This window comes from Danio rerio, chromosome 3 (assembly GCF_049306965.1).
Source record: "Danio rerio strain Tuebingen ecotype United States chromosome 3, GRCz12tu, whole genome shotgun sequence".
Taxonomy (NCBI): Eukaryota; Metazoa; Chordata; class Actinopteri; order Cypriniformes; family Danionidae; genus Danio; species Danio rerio.
This window is the reverse complement of record NC_133178.1, coordinates 31,245,618-31,265,089: the sequence shown is the minus strand read 5'-3', so window position 1 is coordinate 31,265,089 and position 19,472 is coordinate 31,245,618. Positions and strand designations below refer to the sequence as shown.

Genomic DNA, 19,472 nt, shown 5'->3' with positions numbered 1-19,472 from the left:
TCAGGGTCAGATAGTAACAAGTAGAAACATAAGAAAGCTGATTTATAGTACAACCTGAAGCATAATTTTAATTGGATGCAACATTGATACCATTGTTTTCACTTTTAAAGAATTAGTTCACTTACAAAATGTAAATTACTAACATTGGTCCAACTGTAAGCATACAGAGCTCCAAAAACACTTTTGTATGCAAAAGATAAATAAATAAATAAAAAACAGCCCTGTAAATAGGATTTTGCTCACTTGCTTGCTTCCTATAGGTATAGGTTTGATGTATTTGCCATTATGAAGTCAGCAGTGCAAGACATATGCATCAAATTCCCATAGTATTTATGCACCCTGACCTGATATGAAAGATACATTTCAACAACTAGTTCTTGGAGCTTTGTATGGTTACAGTCATATGGCATGTCTTCACAAATGTTTTTGGTTCCTTTTCTGGACTTTGAATTTCTTGTGACTATTGCTTTCTATGAAGGATGAGGGAGCTCTCGGATTTCATCTAAAATATCTGTATTTGCGCTCTGAAGATGAACGAAGATCTCAGGGGTTTGGAACGACATGAGGTTAGTAATGAATAACATCATTTTTATTTTTCTTTGAACTGACCCTTTAACATTTGAAACTAAAATGTAATTGTTTGGTGTTAGGAAAAACATGTAAGTCTTAAAATTACATGTAAGTTATTGCCGCAAGACAACAACAAAATGCCAAAACTAATCAATGATTTTGAGGACATCAAATGAGTCATTGGGTGCAATGACTAATCAAATGCGTTCTAGAATTTAAAGCAATACACTACTACACCACCTAAACTACCAAAGATGATAAAACAACAGCTAAAATTATTGGCTTGTTCATACCTTACAACAGTATGTATAATATTTCATGGTATTACTCTGTTATTTACAGTCTGCGCCAGTCTACCACGTGACTACAAATATATATATATTGTAATCAATGACAATGAAGATAACACGTATGGTTCTTCACTCAACAAATGCTTAACATTTAACTGTCTGCTCTACCAAATGGTTGACCATATTTTGTTGAAAATAATTTTCATATTTTGAATAATGGTTTACACACACAGCATTGATTGTTTACAAAAAAATCTAACAAACATAATCCTGTTGCACTACTACACTTGATTTTGGTTTTATTGTAAAAACTCAAGAAAACGTGTTAAATGAGAATGTGAAATATTTTATGGCATACTTCAAAAAATAAAGATGATTTAGTATTTAAAAATCTTTTAGTTTTTAAATAAATTGGTCTTACACTTCCTATTTTCATATTTTTCATAGTATATATTTTACTTCTGGTACTTTTAACATAAATCGACATATCAACCATTTGGTAGAGGCTGATAATTTAGAAATTATGGGATGTGTTGAAAAAATGGGATGTGTTTAACTAGCGACATTAGGAGTTAAGAAATGCAATCCAAAACATTTTTTTAGAAGGAAACAAGAAGGAAACACAGATAAACAAGTAGGAAATGTCCAGCATGAATACACTTATTCATTTGTGCTCAGTTATTCTGAACTTGTTTCTATTAGAAATGAAAAAGAGATTCACCGTGAGCATATCTACACTAGTCAACATTTGAAGTGGATCAAAACCTTTCTTCAAAGTTGTCCTAAAACTGTTGAAAAACACCCATTCTTCCTGTTTTATAATCATTTAAAAATTAAAGTTGATATAACTATATATAACTATATAAAATAAATGGCTGTTTTAAACAGTTTTTGATTTTTTTTGCACGTTAAACTAATGTTAAATTACTTATTTTTTAGTTTAAGTCCTCATGAACCAGAATCTGCGACCGTTATTTTTTGGATATTGTGAAGCAGTTCCTATAGAAACGGAATATTAAAGGAGCAAACAGTGTGCGCGGCTTGTTTTTCTAATGTAAGCTCATTGAGCGTAATAAAGTAGGCATTTCATTCAGAGAGATGGGAAAAAGAGTTAGGGCAGAGTTATTACAACCTAACAGACACCTCCTGTTCACTATTTCTGTTTGTTGTCAAAAGTAACGCTTGGAGGGGTGTGGTTAAGCATGTTTACCTCAAAATCATGTAATCTGACAATTTAACAAAGCAAACAGGAACCGCATTTTCAGATAAAAATGAAAGATTAGATGGGCAAACCATCTTTTTTTTCTTAATAACATTCACAGATGAATTGTTCACCTCAAAACTGGTAATGTGAGCTAACAAAATCTAGATTTCTTGGGGACTTTAAATTTGTCTTTAGGCCTGGACAGATGACATCATCTGCTTCCCCACAAAAACGAGCTATGCGTACATTTAAACACTTATGTTATGAAACTTAATGTAACTGCTTTCATCAGTCACCGCAGCTTTCCTCTTTCCTCAGCATCTTTTCCTTGTCATTATTCTTCCAGTCTCACCTCATTGTGCTCTCTCTCAACCTCGCTTGCTTTATTAAACTTCTCTTTCATTGCTCTGTCTGTCTTTCTCTCCCTTAATCACCTCCACCACTCCTCCGCACATGCACTTTATATTTATCAAATGATGAGGCTCACCGTTGGTGTCCTCCAGAGCCTGGATCATGTCAGGGTCCAAAGCGGTGCTGACCAGCATCTCCACATAACTGCGAAACATCTCTCTCATGGCCCGACTGTTCATCCCACTGCGTGTGGATACTGAGGATTGAACACATGCAAAACAAATGACAACAAAGCCTTAAGTAATTCATTCATATTCAAAATGAAGATCAGAGAGATTAAATGAAATCAGAGAGATTTCTGAACATATCCTGCATATAATGTGAGGTTAACTAAATCCAATGGTCATCGTGGCATATATTGAGCTGATTACAGACTATATCAGTATCATTTTTCTGTTACTAAATTTTAACTGTTGCGCATCTCACGGACAGCGAGAATCACCAACAAAAAGTCCTAGGGTACATCAAGCCAAAGACCTAGCTGGAAGTCAAGATTAACAAACAGAAATGATCCGATTTTGGCCATGTCGGGAGAAAGGCCGCCCAAGACCTCGTTGGCTTGATACTGTCAAACCTGATACCAACATGAGTATGCGCAAACTCAAATAACCGGTGATTAATAGAACTGTGTGGAGAGAAATGATCCATAGAAAGATCGAATATCAACCTCAATTAAACGGATACCTGACAGAAATTTTAACAATATTTGGTAACAATTTAGGATTGATTAACATTTCTTAGTACCCGATCAAGCCTAACTTAAAAGTACTGCATTGGAATCATTTTAAATACTTAAGTCAAGTCATATTGAGCTTTTTTGTCATTTCACTACATGTGTGGAGATATAGTAGAACAAAAAGGTGTGTCTCGCAGGACCAAGGTACTACATCAATAAACAATCAAAAATATGAACACAATACTGAACTTTAAACCTATATATAATTAACATACCGGAGCAGTAATCTCACTATACAAACTACTAACTATACATATTTAAACTATACACATAGCCTAAGACAGAACGTACAGGTAATTTTACACAGTATTATTCATTTGAATTGGTTTTAAATGGACTTGTAATTGGTATTATATAGTAAATAATATAATGTATAATAATAAAATACTTTGATATATATAATTATATATCAGGATAAATGAGTACACCCACTTTGGATATTTTTATCATTTTCTTGGATGTAGTCCAAATATTTTGATGCATTTAAACAAAATAGTTTTATACACATTTATATGAGTGTGGTCATCTAACATCATTAGGAATAGAGACATAATAATTAACTTAATTTTGCTAACAAAACTACACAATTTTATATTTTCATGATTCTTGACTTTTCCTATTTATTCAATTTTTAATATATATTTTTTTTACCAGCATGTTCATTGGGGCGTATAAAAACTGCACTGTCATCTTCAGTTATTTTGTTAGATTAGTCAGTACCAAAGTCCACACTAGAGCTAATCTAATGTATTTACACAAATATCTGTACAGTGTGTACTCATTCACGCTGGACACTGTAAATATCATACTGAAAGACTACCATATTTAAATATCATGGCCTACACTTCTGTTCAAAAGTTTGGGCTCAGAAATATTTTGCTTAAAAAAAAAAAAAAACTTTTATTAAGCAAGAACATTTTTCATTTTCAAAAGTAATTTTTGTCACAAATTAGTTTTATTGTTTTATTACATCTAAATCCTGTTATTTTAAACTTTTCAATAAAAAAAAAAATCCGATATTAACAACCGAAAATTAATATTCATCATTGCACTGACTATAGTTATTAAATTAACTATTTTTAACGAACTGAAACTGTACCATAAAGGGTAAATGAACGAAAGGCCTACAAGTGGTCACATAATTTTCAATGTTGTAGACCAAGTCAAGTCAAGTCAACTATATTGTCATTCAGCTACATGTGTGGACATACAGACACACGAAATGCCGTGTCTCGCAGGACCACAGTGCTAAATAAATTAATCATAAATACAAACACAACACTGGACATGAGCTATTTAAAAAAAAAACTATGCATAACTAACTAATACTATAAGATACTTAACTAAACACACAAGACAAAGCTATACAAGTACTTTTATTTGTGACTGAACAATGCTGTGCAGGATGTTGTGAAAGAGAGGTATTAAAGGTGAATATTATGCAAACGAGGTATTTAAGTTTGAAGCAGCAGTGCAACATGATTGTGGTACATTTACAGTAAACATCGTTTTCATTATTGAGTTCTTGTAAGATGGAGTTTAGATAAAAATGTCAGGTGCAGAAGAGAGAAAAGTGTTTCCACAGGTGGTTTGTCAAGCCCACTTACCAGAATGAAGCACAATTGAAATGCAGAATGTTTCTAAGATACATGAAGTGAAAGTGTCTATAGTGCAAATGTGCAACCTGGTGCAAGACTCAGAGAGACAAGACGGTGTCTTTTTCAGATTACCGTGCAAAGAATGTGAAAACATGTCAAACGGTTTAAAATAAAGTCAGTCGTTACGGATAACCTGATACAACAATCGAAAAAGTCTTGAAGGAACTCTAAAATGAAACTATAAATCATTATTCACAGTGTTTTGAAGTGCTCTTGATGTCAGTATTGTGCATGTGAAAATCAGTATTGTGAATACAATGAATGACTGAATATGGGCATATTTCATACACACCTTCATCATCACTGGGCGGCTCAGGCGAAGAGTCTGAATCTGAAGAAGAGGGCACTTCTTTCAGCCACTTCTTCCTCTTTTTGGGTGGAGGTTCTGCCTTTACTTTGACAGGCCTGCTTCTCGTCCTGTCAGCACGCTTCTCTCCAACTTTCTTGTCCTCTTTGACCCTCCCGCGCTCCACCAAGGCCGGTCTCCTGTCCAGCTTCTCTTGAGTCTGTCTCTGTTGGAGTTTCTTTTCCTTCTCTCGCTCTTTCTCCTTCTCCTTCTCTCGTTGTTTTTCCCTTTCCTTCTCTCTCTGTCTTTCCCTTTCTCTTTCCTTCTCCCTTTGTTTTTCCTTTTCCCTTTCTCTCTCTCGTTGTTTTTCTCTTTCCTTCTCCTTTTCCCTTTCTTTTTGTTTCTCCCTCTCTTTCTGCTTTTCTAGCTCTCGCTCCCTCTCTTTCTCCTTCTCCTTTTCTCGGCGAGATTTCTCGATCTGCTCCCTCTCTCGTTCCCGTTCCTTTTCTCTTTCTCTCTCCTTTTCCTTTTCTCTTTGCTCCCGTTGCTCTTTCTCCCGTTGTCTTTCTCTCTCCTTCTCTCGATCGTCTCGTTCCATGCGAGGTGGAGTCAGGCTCCGTACAGGTTGTGGTTTAGGGAGCGACTGGCGCCTGATGGGAAGAAAAAACATTTCTCTTACCCATGTTTATTGACAATAAACTGATGAACTTGACAGCTCCAAGAAATCTGAATCTGCTATCATTAACTCTCACGTAGCTTTAAATTTGAACTCTGTAAAGATTTTTCTAAGCCTTTTGCATATTGTGACAGGGTCATTTTTAGTGATGAATATCAGACAAGCTATGCAGCAGGTGGGCTGTCACTGGCATCAAATGTCATTAGTCTCATGTGTCTCAAAATCAAATGTCATAATGTCAAGTCCGAGGAACATAAACCATCTGAGAGCTGCTGCACTGGGAGATTATCAGTGGATAGATACTTATTTTCCCGTCAGACAAATATGGCCCTGTTTACACCTTGTATTAAGATCCTTATTCTTGATCCGATCACAAGGGGATATTACGGCAGATTTAGCAGGGTGTGGAACATTTTTAGCTTGTCCACCTTCATCCACTTTCAGAGGCAAACAAAAACATTGATGCAGCCAATTCCATTTGAACCTGCCGACTGACCTAATTCTTCAAATTTTTAGGATGTGCCGTTAAAGCACACTAAGCATGGGCTGGTGTAAGATTCTGACGGTATGATAACCTTGATATTATAACGGTATTGTGATCAGTTCTTTTAAAATGTCTGAATTTAAAAAATCCCTTTTGAACACAGTCTATTTTATTTTAAGAAACATTTTTTATATTTTGGCTTTTTATTTTAACATGTCAGGATAAACAATTTAAATAAATCGCTGACTATCTCCATAACAACTTTAAAAGGCTTTCTTTTCTTTATATATAAAGTAAAGCCACTGCACTGTTCAGCTCTACAGCATGCTTGGATGTTGGTGTATAAGTAACTTGTTTTTTCAAACAATTCCTGAATTGTGGGCTGACCAGTAGCATTGGATTTAGAGAGTTCTTTTGCTGTGGATACGGTTGCCCTAAAAAACACATGTACATAAAAAAAGCATGTACATATACCTTATAGGATATAGGAATGGTATAAAAGAAGATAAATGTGGTTTCAAAACCTTGACCTTTCCAAACCTCTGTAAACCTTGAAAGCGGTTATCATCCCATCCCTAAAGCACACTAGACTAGATTATTTTTTTATCTGAAGTTGTTAATTTGGTTGAAGAGGCATAAATGTAAAATGCAATGTTCTCTAACCAGTGCTGATTCTCATGAAAAGCCACGGCTTTCTATGTTTTGCAGCATTCAGTTATTGTGCATCATCTCCTTTCATGTTCATAATGCAAGTTGCTTATTTTACAATATTTGGCTACAAGATCAAAAAGCGGCTTGTATATAGACCTGGCCATAGATCCTAAGAACTCTGAAAAGTGGACAGAAAAATGGATTAAAACTAGGGTGTGAATTATAAAGGAGTATGGCGAGATGGACCCCCCCTTTTTAACGCTTGATACCCCCTGAAGGACATCAAAACAACATGTATAGGGGGTTAACTCTGTAATAATGAGAAATAATTAGCTCTGCTTTGTATTTTAAATAATAATGCTAATAATTAAAATTAATACAAAAAAATGTAAATAATAATATAAATCTACATTTGACCACCCCTATAATGGTTCATACTACTGTGAATGCATGATCGCACCAATCATTCTGCGAGAAAAAACTCAATCAAGAGACTGAAACCGGCAGATCTAGAGACAATGTAACACAAGACTGTTTTCTCATAAAATAGCTTTGTTTCTACTTACAGCCTAAAAGTCAAGTCAAAATAGATGCATAGTTTGACTTACAGTAACCTTAGAAGTAGCTTATTAGATACTGTAGGTCAGAATACACTAAATATCCCTCAAAATACTGAAAACTTAAATAGATTTATTAATAAATAAGATTAACTGAAGCGTGTATTACAAAAACTAACATTACAGAAAAAGTTGACCCCTCTGATCGTCAATGTATAATTCGCACACTGAATAAAACATCAGGTATAAACAGGAATGTGTTTCCCTCTTCTGTTTTCTACAGACCAAAATTGACCTTAATATCAGGTGAGAACAGAGCCGTAACAAGTGGAGTACATTTATTCTGTGAAAACAAATCTGCTTCACAGTGAAAAGCAACAGCATGAGAGTTTTGAACAGCATGAGGGTGAGTAAATGATCACAAATTTCTATGATTGACAGTAACTACTGCATTAACTGCTACATATCACAGGACCACAGTAGCTCCAGAAGGTCATTTAGGGTGAAATTACCTCAGTGTGAGACTGGGCCGATGCCAAGGTTTCCGCGAGCATACTCGAACGTAATCCTTTTTGTTCACATTCTCCAGGAACTTGACATATAAACGCTGATAGCGCATCTTTGCATCTCCGAAGTAGCCCAAATACTGCCAATGAGTGACAGAGGACAGATAGTTTGAGTTCACTGTGGTGACTACATTTTAATGCAAGCAGACATGCTATCTAGGGAGACACTCACATTACTGGTAGCACAAAACTGCCGCTGTCCATCCTTGATTTCAGGAGCAAACTTCTGCAGCAGAGCTTTCTGGACCCTCCAGATAGGAGGAGGCTCTCGCCCGGTCTGCAGCGCCAACTGAGAAAAGAAGAGAGAATTAAAAATTTGATATAGAAGTTTTAATGTTATACAATGGAGATTAAAATGAAATAACCAACTATTTTTTATAGTTCAAGGTGACATAGTTCTATTTGTATTTATCCTTACAGGAGTAAAAAGTAACATGTATTGTAAAGCAGACTTTAAAAAGTCTTAATGGACAACCAGTTCAACATTACAGCTGAAATCGTTTACCAGTTTAAAAAGACAAGATGAGTACTGGCCATAAAGTTTCTAAACATTATGCACTGCTCAGTCAAATTAGTCAAAATATTAGTTCTGATAATATGGGAAAAAGATTTAGGATGCACATTTGAATATTTGCTGGCAATTTAAAATCATGTCCAGAGATGTTAGAACACATCTTATACCGTTTAAAATTTTTACTGGACCCCTAAGAGACTGTTAAGAGCAGGTTTCAAAAACAATCCAGAATGCTGGCGATGCCAGAAAGAAGCAGGTGACCTTTTTCATGCATTATGGCAATGCCCAGAAGTCCAATATTTTTAGAGGGAGGTGCATGAATACCTTATATACCTAATATTGCACACCCAGTATGACTTTTGCCCATGCCTATACATACTTTAAGACCCTTTCCCTTAAGCCACATGAATAAAGCTGAATCACAGTGTATACAGAGCTGTATCATGTTAGGCAGATGGATGATTGCTAAAAACTGGAAATTTTCCAGTAGACCTTCGATCTTTGAGTAGATTTCGGAGTTAGGACGAGTTTCGAAAAACTCTCCTACAGTTTATATGGAAGGATTGACATTTATGTTGATAAATGGGAAAAATTTCTGCAATACACAATGCTAGCAAACATGTAATAAGACAAAATAATAATTAAGGCTATGATATTAGCAACCCTATGCCCCCTTTTTTTGTATGTGTAATGGTTTGGTTTACTTATTCAATTTATATGACTATTTATTTATTGTATTTATTTATTTTGTATTGTTCTGCTTTTATGTTAATGCTCTCTATTTGATATTCATCTGCATTATTTGAAATGAGAAAAATCAATAAAATCTAAAAAAAAAAAGAAAAAAGAAAAAGAAAGACAAGATGAAAATCTGATTAGAAGCATGATGTGTAAACAACTAATTTTCATGTTTATACTGTACCATCTACATATGGTACAGGTTTGGGGGGTCTGACCCTGCTAATTACCATTTGATCCTCCCTGAAGGACATAAAAACAAGATGTATAGAAAGTGCTAAGGTTTAATTAGTTAACTCTGATCAGTAACTTAAATAATATTAATAGTTAAAATATATTTATACAGTTGAAGTCAGAATTATTAGCCCCCTTTAATTTTTTTTCTTTTTTAAATATTTCCCAAATTATGTTTAACAGAGCAAAGAAATTTTTCACAGTAAGTTTAGTATTTCGACTAAAATAAAATCATTTTTTAATAAAAAAAAAAACATTTTAAGGTCAAAATTATAAGCCCCTTTAAGCTATATTTTTTGATAGTCTACAGAATAAAACCATTGTTGAACAATAACTAGCCTTATTAATTCAAGTGTCTTGAAAAATATCTAGTCACATATTATTTACTGTCATCATGGTAAATATAAAATAAAATTAATATTATATAATAAATATAAATAAAAATATTATGTTTAGAAATGTGTTGAAAAAATTGTGGGAAAAAATAAACTTCAACTGTATATTTAACCACCCCTATAATGGTTCATACCATTGTAAATGCATAATCATGTCAAGCAGTCTATGCAAGAAGTAATTCAACAGCCTAAAACTGCAGCTCAAGAGCACAAACAGATATTATAAGTGTTCACATAAGACACATTTCTTGTAAAATAGGCATTTAATCTACGCCTAAAAGTAAAATTGGATGCATAGTTTGACCTACAATAACCTCTAAAATAGCTAATCAGAGGACATTGTAGGTCAAAATACACAAAATTTCCCTCAAAATATTGAAAACGTAAGACCTTTTATTCATAAATTGAATGGAATTAAAATTAATGCTTACATTTAATTCACAGAAGCATGTGTATTACACAAACTAACATTACCAAATAAGTTACCCGACACTACCCGATTGTCAATGTATAATTCGTACCCTGTACATATCTGTCTCCTGCTTGTCTAGCCAGGGCAGTTAAACAAAAGCTTTTCACTACATGCCATACTGTGTATGATTGTAATCAAACTTTAATGTGTCAAAATAACAGTAGAATTTATGTATTACAGCTTTTAACCACACAATGGAAGTGCAGAGGAGCAGATTTGTTTTCCAACTTTCCTCTTTTACGTTCCAGAGAAGAAAATAATTCATACAATAAATGGTAAGCCAGCATTTTCCTTCTCAATCCCTTTAAGCATCTAAATATTATTTCTATACATAAAAGAAGACAATAAAACAAAAGCAGAGAATTTGTTTCTACCTTGAGTGCACCAATATCTTCTGTGCGCACCACAAATTCATCCCGCTCTCTGAAGATCCCCTCCCCCCCACTCTCGCTGTCATCATCCTCACTCTCTCCAGCAATGGCCGCGTTGGACTGTTTCTTAGCCAGGTGCAGTGACGTGATCTGAGGCGTCGGGGCATCTTCGGGGGTGGGGGGTGATTCTGGGGAGGGCTGGGGCAGCTCTTCGGGAGGAGGTGGAGAGGGGGATGGTGGTGGTGTGGCGGAGGGGGGCAGCGTGGGTGGAGGCGGGGAGGGAGAAGGGAGAGCAGGTGGAGAAGGACTGGGAGGGAGGGAATTGTGCAGCGGCGGCTGTTGCGGCTGTTGCTGTATATTCTCCTCCTCTTCTTGAGATGGCAGAGGGGAGGGGAGAGAGAGAGGTGGAGGAGGAAGAGGAGATGGCGAGGAAGAGGTTGGGGGAGAGGGGGAAAGAGATGGAGGAGAAGGGGGAGCAGGAGGTGACTCCAACGGAGACCCTAAAACATAGTGTGCGATTGAGAAAAGAAGGAGGTATTAATATTCCATATGAATGTTAAACTTGACTGTGGATGTGTTTGAATACTCACTCTCAGCAGCCTTAAGAGCATCCAGCATTTCATACGCAGGTTCATCCTCCTCCTCCTCCTCCTCTTCCTGCTTGCTCTCTTCTGTCCTTATCGGATCTGCTCCATCCTTTTCACTTCTGTCTTCTTCAAGCTCATCTCCTTCCTCCTCACACTCGCTCTGTGTGTCGTCTTTCTGCTGTATTTCATCATGCGTCTCCTGTACAGGCTCTTCCTGTTCCTCGTCCTCACCTGGAATGTGTGCCTCCTCCTGGGGATTGGGCCTTGTGTGTGTTTCCAGCTGCTGTGACGCGTGTATGTCAGGCTCTGGTTCAGCATGAACGTGCAGGATAGACTCTGGATCTGAGGGTGGTGGGGGGGTGTTTAGAGAGACCGTCTGTGGAGTGGGTGGTGATGGTGTAGGTGGAGGAGGAATGGCAGCGAGGCTGTGAGGAGTGTCATAGAGGGCAGAAATGGCTGACGAGATGCTCTTCTGCAGGTCCTGGTTTTTACTAACAGAATCCTCCTCGTCTGAGGAGAAGGACGGCAGGGTCTCTAGGTTCCTCTTGAGCTCCTCGTCAAGTCTTTTACAGGGTGATGGACAGTTACTGAGACCCAGGCTTCCATCACCTTCATTCTCTCCAAAGTGAGGAGGTGGAGGAGGGGGTGGTTGTGGCGATAATGGGCGAATGCCTCCCTTTATGGAAGAGGAATCCGTGGACGTGCACCCATCTACAGGTGGAGCTTCAGTGCCTGGCTTCTTCCCCGTTTTTAAGAAATCCAGAAAGGAGGTTATGAAACCCGATTTCAGCTCTGAAGATTTCTCATCCGTCTGAGAGAAACGAAAAGGGCAGAATGGGAGAAAATGGACAAATAGCACAAGTAAGGCAAAGATAGAAAATAGGAGCAGGAAAAAGAATGAAAAAGCCAGAAAACCTGCTTCAAAATAAATGTTCTTTGTGATTCATCATCTTTATATTTTCAAATCACTGTAGTCCTACTCTCTTATATTAGGTGTGTCTGGAGAGAGGTAAAACACCTTACTGAACAGCAGGGTGGTTGATGATGGTTACTATGAATCAGTAACCTTAGCAACAGCCACCCTAGCAACAGCACTCTCCCTTTCTTTTATTGCATTTTTTAAGAACTCAGTCATCGGGGTGGTCTGCCAATCATCTTAGTCTATGGCCATTGCTCCCTCTAGTGGCAAGAAGCAGACACTGAGAACGGTCACATAAACTAGCATTTAAAACAATATATTATGAGTATATATTATCATATTACAATAAATATGAGTGATTTATTGTCTTCTCTATAGAACTAAATCAGATTTTGAATTAGAATGAATGCAAGTCTTACTGAGCTGGAGAGCTTCTGCATGGTAGCCCAGGCCTCGGGGGTCATTTGGTCATCCATGTCTCCCTCCCAGGACATCTGCTAATAAATAAATAAAAAAATAAAAAATTGTGCATACACACAAAAAAAAGCATATATGTCCACATACTGTAACACCCGACTAGCTGTCTTCCACCCTTTTATCCAGAGGCTACCTGTTGCTGAGGCAACAGAGGACATTTCATAAGTGCATTTTAAACATATGGAGGACATCGTTTGATTAGGGCTGTAAAATGCTTCCTGCTTAGGAACATGCTTTTCGTAAGCTTTTACTTCTCCAATGTAGAAGAGAACTTTGGCAGTATTATTTTAGGTTTTTTGTTCAAATAATTAATTAATTCATTTTCCTTTGGCTTAGTCTCTTAATTCATCAGGGGTCACTAATTGCATAAATCATAGTTTATTTCATGTCACATGCTACAAATTGCCTCAACTGGTAAATAGCACTGTCTAACGCATAGGTTTCAAACTCAATTTCTGTAAGGCCGCAGCTCTGCACAGTTTTGTTCCAAACCTGATCAAACACAGCTGATCCAACTAATCAAGGTGTTCAAGACTACTAGAGACCTTTTAAGCAGGTGTGAGTTGGAGGTGGTTGGAGCTAAACTATGCAAAGCTGCGGCCTTCCAGGAATTGACCACTTGTCTAACGGTATTAAGCAGGGCTAACTACAATGACTAGAAATGTGCTTGATAAAGCAATCTTTAAAAGTCTTTTAAATGTTTAATCCATTGTTTAAGTCTATCACTGCTGCCAACACTCTGGCCTGGCAAGTCTTCCAAAAAATATTTGACCTCCTCACACCTCCTTCACTAAACTTGCTCTAGATTTGTAGGTTATTTAAAGACCCAATATTAACTAATAAATGAGGTTGTCATGTTTTTAGTTCCTAAAATTGTAAAAACAAGTTCATCACAATTTATTGATTGTGCTCTGTCTTTATGCTAAGGTTTTAAATGCACCAACTTCTATGATAAAACAAGTCTTGCTTGTGATTATGAAAGGATACAGTTATTGCAACAAATGATGTGCTAAACTACCAAACCACTGAAGCGCCACTTGTTCTACATTTTACATAAAACATCTGGAGTTATTTAAAAATCCTCTGCTAGATTTCAACATTCACTAAAGATTTTTCCAAACTGAGACTCACCTCTTGGGCTTTCTGCTTCATTTTTTCCTGACCACATCCCATATCATTTCTGTTCATGTCGATTCTGTTTAGCTCCACGCTGTTAGTGGGCCCTGGGCTCAAACCAAGAGATGGTGCAGATCCTACCGAACCATCAGACAATACTGGATCTGTGCTGGACATGGAGTCTGTCCTCAAGAGGGAATCAGATGAGGGCATGGAAGGAATAGGGAGCTTAATCTGGGAGGAAAACAATTAAGTATTTATACATAAGCCAATTTTTAAATGAATAAACAATATTTTTTGTTATGGTTTCATTGATCATTAATCAATATCTAATTTACTACTGGTACAAACTTTAAAATTTAGCGTACTTTGATTGGCTTGATGGGTTCCTGGTATTGTTGCTGAGGCTGATGCTGTGCAAGCTGTTGGTGGTGCTGCTGTTGATGATGAAGTTGTTGTTGTACATGTAGGTGCTGCTGTTGGTGCATATGTTGTGGTTGGTGCTGCTGTTGTTGTTGTTGTAGATGGTGGTGCATGTGCTGTTGTAACTGTGGTTGATGATGAAGTTGAGGTGCTTGTTGATGGTAGTTCTGCCCCTTATTCATGTCTCTGTGCATATCCAGCATTTGATCATCCTTTCTTCCGCGTCCTCTTCCTCGACCACGTCCCCTTCTACTTTCTCCCCCAGGCCCCAACATATTTCTGCAATATGGTGGCTCAGGAAGAGGCCTAATACGTGGCCTACCCCTGGGTCTTGGTGGACCTTCACGTTTAGGTTTGGTGGGTTTTCTCCCCCTCTTCTTTGGGCCATCTTGTGGGAGCATCTGTGGAGGAGGTCTAAGGGATGGGTATCCTGAGGGGTGGCAAAAGTCTAAATCACTGATTAAAGGACTTAAACTCCCAACTCCTGAACCACTTCCAGACTTTCTGCAACTGGAAACAAGATCAGGAAGCAGATCTGGGAGACGTCTACTGTTTAAGCGAATATCAGCAGGAACATTTGCTTTGTCCTCATCATCTTCAAACTCATATTCTTGAGCATAGTTCTTTTTAACCTGTGATTGGGCATTGGGGTCTTTTCGCTGTTTTAGGAGATGAAATGAGCTTGTTTTTAAAAGTTTTTTAGGTCTAGAGGAGCAAAAGATTGGGGAGGAGAGCCCCCCTGTTCCAGGACCACTACCAACACCCACATTGCCCATCATTTTGTTTCCAGTTCCATCCATAACTTGTCCCGTGCTGCCCATCCCAAGGCCTGGGCCCTGAGACTGGATTAAGCCCAACTGTTCTGTGTTTACAGTAGATGGGAGTTCATGAGATTTTAAGGGGTCAAGATCTAAGTGCATAGTACCATTGCCGGATTCAGACAAACTGTGGCAGTACTGCCCATACCCCTGATCACCATGGTGACCCATCATGTCATATGCACCTCCGCCACCTGTATTTTTAACAACATCCATTCCATCTGGTACTGATCCACGTGCCTCTGAAACACCATCCTGACCTCCTTGTCCTGCACTTCCACCTCCCCCAGCACAACTTGCCTTGTAATCTTCAGAGCAGAACATATCTTCCATTCCTGGAAAAAAGGACCGATCCTCATCTTGGAGAAGAGAATCTGGAAAACAAATAGATGTCAATGGCACAAACCGCTGTTGCTGCTCTTGGGTCTGATTCTGGTTCTGAGATGTTTTCCCCACAGGACTACCAGTGTCATATTGATGCTCTTTAAGCTGATCCAGCTGTGGCTGTGAGAGCTGTGGTTCTTGTTCCCTGGTTTGTGATTGGGGCTGTGGAGGTCCAGAAGAAGGTTGCATGTGGTGAGGGTGCTGGTGAGGGTTATGATGGTGAGAATGTGTCTGTGGCTGATGATGGGCATGAGGAGGTGGATGGTGTGAGGTCATATGGTGCAAATGAGAAGGGGCTGACATGCTCACATCAGGCTCAGACAAGAAGTCATGAAGCTCTGCTGCTGGTTGTTGAGAATGGTGGGACTGGTGATGTGAGGACATCCGATGCTGTTGTTGTCTGTGATGATCAGCATTGCTCCCATCCCCTGTGCCAACTCTATCAGAAGGCGCTGTCCCTTCCCGACTATTTGTCCTGGATAAAGATCTCTCTAGCATGTCTAGTGGTGAAACAGAATTTTGACTTGACTGGCTTTGGTTTCGCTGAGCCTCACGTCCATAATGAACCTCCATAGTTTGGGACTGCAGCTGGAGTTGAAGTTGAGAAGCCTGTGGCTGAGTGTCTACTCCTCCAGGGCCACTATTTCCCAATCCCCCTGTTTGTCCAATCATGGCCTGCTGACTCATTGGGTGTTGTTGTTGTTGTTGTGTAGAAGCCTGTTGGTTGTCCATTTTGTTTCGAGTGGTATGCGAAAGTACAGATTGGAGAAGGTGAGCTTGGGAGGTTTGCTGAGATGGGTCAGGTGGAGAATCCATTAGTCCAATGGTGGACTGGGTCTGTCGCTGCTGTAAGTCTGGAGTCTTTCGCAGGTATGGTAATTCTGAAGGATCCTGAGCTTTCTTAAGATCCATATGTGAGTGGGACATTGAATGTGGATGAGGGTGCTGCGAATGCTGAGGGTGTTGGGAGTGTGATGGGTGTGTAGGGTGATGTTGATGTGTTTGATGAGTGTAATGGTCTCCTCTGCCATAGTGGACCACTGAACTAAGAGAGTCATGTTGACCATGAGAATGAGCGTGTGACAAAGAATCAATTGCACCTCGACCTCCATTTGTACCAGCTCCAGACAGGACTCTATCAGCTTTAGTTTGCTGCTGCTTTTTCAGAGACATCTCTAACTGGTTCTCTAAACCTGTGCCTTGGCCACAAGAGCCAGCAGTAACTGTAGATGCACTGTTGGTTGTATTATTAGTCCGAATGACACTTTGTAAATGATAACGTTCTTCAGATGCCTTATTTAGTTCATAAGCAGAGAGTGACTTTCCTCCATCTCTACTCTGGGAAATGGATTGGGGCTGTGGTTGTTGTGAAGCTACTTGCTGAGCTTGTTGAGAATGATGTTGGGAGGAATTGGGTCCTGGACTCTGGGAGTGTAATAATTGTTGAATCAAAAAATCTTCCTCATCTTCTTCATCCTCCTCTTGAGATCTTTCTACACCAAGCATATCAGAATCAGACTTTGATTTTGGTGGTGTTGTGTGATAAGACTGTGTTTGCTGAGGAGGCACCCTTGAGTCCGAGTAACCTTGTGGAGAAGCCAAGAATGCTGGGGAGAGGACTGACGATAGGTATTTGCTGCCCCCATTCCCTCCAGGTGATTGTGCAGGTCGAGTTGGCACAGGGGAGTGCAGACTCGGGCGAATTATTCCAGAATTACTTGAGGGTGAAGGGCTGGAATCTGGGAGGTGGTATGATCCTGCACCACTTCCTACACTACCACTAACTGACCCAACTCCCACACTTCCTGAACTCCCTGCTCCTGAACCAGTGGTACTACCTGTTGTACCAGTACCACCTCCAGACACCATCAGGGCAGGTGAATGTCCTGTGCCACCATAGCTCATTGAAGGACTTCCTGCCCCTCCAAGAGATGGTGGTAAAGAACCATATCCCGAATCAGAGCCATAGACAACCTCTGCTGAAAATGAACGCCCTGTTGTTCCAAGACTTCCATAAGCTTTTCCAGATCCTCCAAGACTGGAACCAAGATCTTGGGCCTGTGGAGAACTAAATCCTCCATATGGCTGGGGCAGGTGAGAGGGGGGTGGCTGACTTGGTGAATATGACTGTTGTTGTGGTGGGGTCTGACCAGGAAGGCCAGGGGTTGGTTTGACAGGAGCAACAGGAGAGCCATATGTAGACAGGCAAGGTTTTGGTGGCTGCTGCTGTGTAACAGAGGATGACACTGTGGGGGGTGGTGGAGGAGGGGGTTGCGGTGCTGACTGAGGTGGTGGTTGCTGCCTTGAAGGTGCAGAGGAGGTACTGGATGAGGCATTGGGATTAGAGGCTGAGGAGGAAGAAGAAGTGGTGGATGAAGCAGATGGAGGGGTGTGGGGTGTTCGAGATGAGGAGGAGCCCGAAGAAGAGTAGCCGCTACTTGAGCTGGAGCTTTTCCCTGTTTTCCCAATACCACCACCCGAACTAGCTGAGGAGGATACTGAAGAAGTGGTATATGGAGGTTGGATAATTGGCCGGTAAATTTGCTCTGATCGAGGTGAGGGCTTGGGGTCAGATGATGGACTCTGCTCACCCAGTGGACTACAGTTTATGGCAGATCCATGACGATGATGGGGTATCTGCTGGTATCCCGATGCACCACAACTAAGATAGTGTTGAAGAGGATGAGGTGTGGAAGAGGAAAGTTGAGACTGTCCAGGAGAAGGTCTCTGGTAGTGCTTTATCACACTATCTTGTCTGGGGATTGCTCTTTCCTGGGACTGTGGTTGAGGGGGTGCAGAAGAAAATACAGAGGAATTGTAGAGTTGAGATGACTGGTCCTGCAGCTGTGAGGACAGCAAATTAAACTGGGGGGGTAAATGGCGTGATGATGAGGATGCAGATGCTTGGGGTGGAGGAGCACTAGTAGGTTCTTGTGGCCCTCTATATGAAGCATTCCCACTCTGTGAAGACAGAAGACGGTCAAAGCCAAGGCTTGATTGGGAGGGTGTTTTAATGTGCAGCAAAGGATCATGGGGTGACAGAAGACCATTGGAAGTAGGACTGAAGGTAGGCGTGTCCTGCAGAGATAATGATGGGGCCACTCCAGGGAAGGAGCGCCCTGAGAAGGATGCAGGGTGCTGATATGCCGACAGAGCAGAGGAAGAGGGAAATGAGCCAGAGCCAGGTAGTGCACCAGAAATGAATAGCTCTGCAGGGGCTGGGGTATGCATTGCTACAGCAACAGAGAGAAAGAAAAGGAAAAAGAAAATGATTCAGCAGGTAATGAAATGATTCATTTCACGATATAGTTTATTTTTTTCAATTATATAACACTAGATTCGATAAATCTGAATACTAACCGGTTTGCCAAGAGGGGGTGCGAAATTGGGAGAGAAGGGAAGAGGCAGAAGGTGGTGGCTGAGCCCCTCGGGATTCCAAAGCAGAGATCAAGTTCATAACTGAAGCGTCTGGTCCTGAAGGACTGGCATGATGTAGTCCAGTATCAAACAGACCTGAAAGCCCTGTAAAAGATGATTATCAAAACAAAGTCTAACACCTGCTAAAAATAATGTCTTCTTTATATCTCAACTTAAAAAATAAAACTTTACCACTGCACTAGAAAGGTAGTTTCGAAGGGAATGAGAACCAAATTGCTACAAAAAAAAACCCTACAACTACGGTTTTTACTAATTACCTATACATTTTTCTAGAGCTTACCTAAGCTCCTTCCTGCGCCCCATGCCCCGCCCTGTCCAGAAGTGCCTGGATGATGATTTGTTGCATATCCTTGCAGGGGGTGTGGTGTAGCATAAGGTTGACGATGGAGGAGTTCTGAGTCTGGATGGGAGGATCTGGAGCTCCCATAAACCAAACTGTAACAGAGAAGATTAAAAAAAAATGTAATGTAATAAACATTATTAACTTAAATAAAATA

The 19,472-nt window shown here is 39.6% G+C and overlaps 1 protein-coding gene across 2 annotated transcripts in view; it reads right to left on the bottom strand.

The window, feature by feature from the left end:
* Nucleotides 1-19,472, bottom strand: part of prr12b (proline rich 12b) — a 33,576-nt gene that overhangs the window by 5,778 nt on the left and 8,326 nt on the right. The window contains exons 2-12 of one of the 2 annotated variants that reach the window (XM_680992.9): nucleotides 19,256-19,410; nucleotides 18,898-19,059; nucleotides 14,281-18,770; nucleotides 13,928-14,146; nucleotides 12,739-12,816; nucleotides 11,404-12,211; nucleotides 10,817-11,313; nucleotides 8,262-8,378; nucleotides 8,036-8,169; nucleotides 5,162-5,805; nucleotides 2,552-2,671 (exon numbers count right to left, since the gene is read on the bottom strand). In XM_680992.9, the coding sequence (XP_686084.5) occupies nucleotides 2,552-2,671; nucleotides 5,162-5,805; nucleotides 8,036-8,169; nucleotides 8,262-8,378; nucleotides 10,817-11,313; nucleotides 11,404-12,211; nucleotides 12,739-12,816; nucleotides 13,928-14,146; nucleotides 14,281-18,770; nucleotides 18,898-19,059; nucleotides 19,256-19,410 (7,424 nt within the window). The remainder of the gene's footprint in view (nucleotides 1-2,551; nucleotides 2,672-5,161; nucleotides 5,806-8,035; nucleotides 8,170-8,261; nucleotides 8,379-10,816; nucleotides 11,314-11,403; nucleotides 12,212-12,738; nucleotides 12,817-13,927; nucleotides 14,147-14,280; nucleotides 18,771-18,897; nucleotides 19,060-19,255; nucleotides 19,411-19,472) is intronic. The other variant, XM_005164066.5, reaches the window with a different exon arrangement.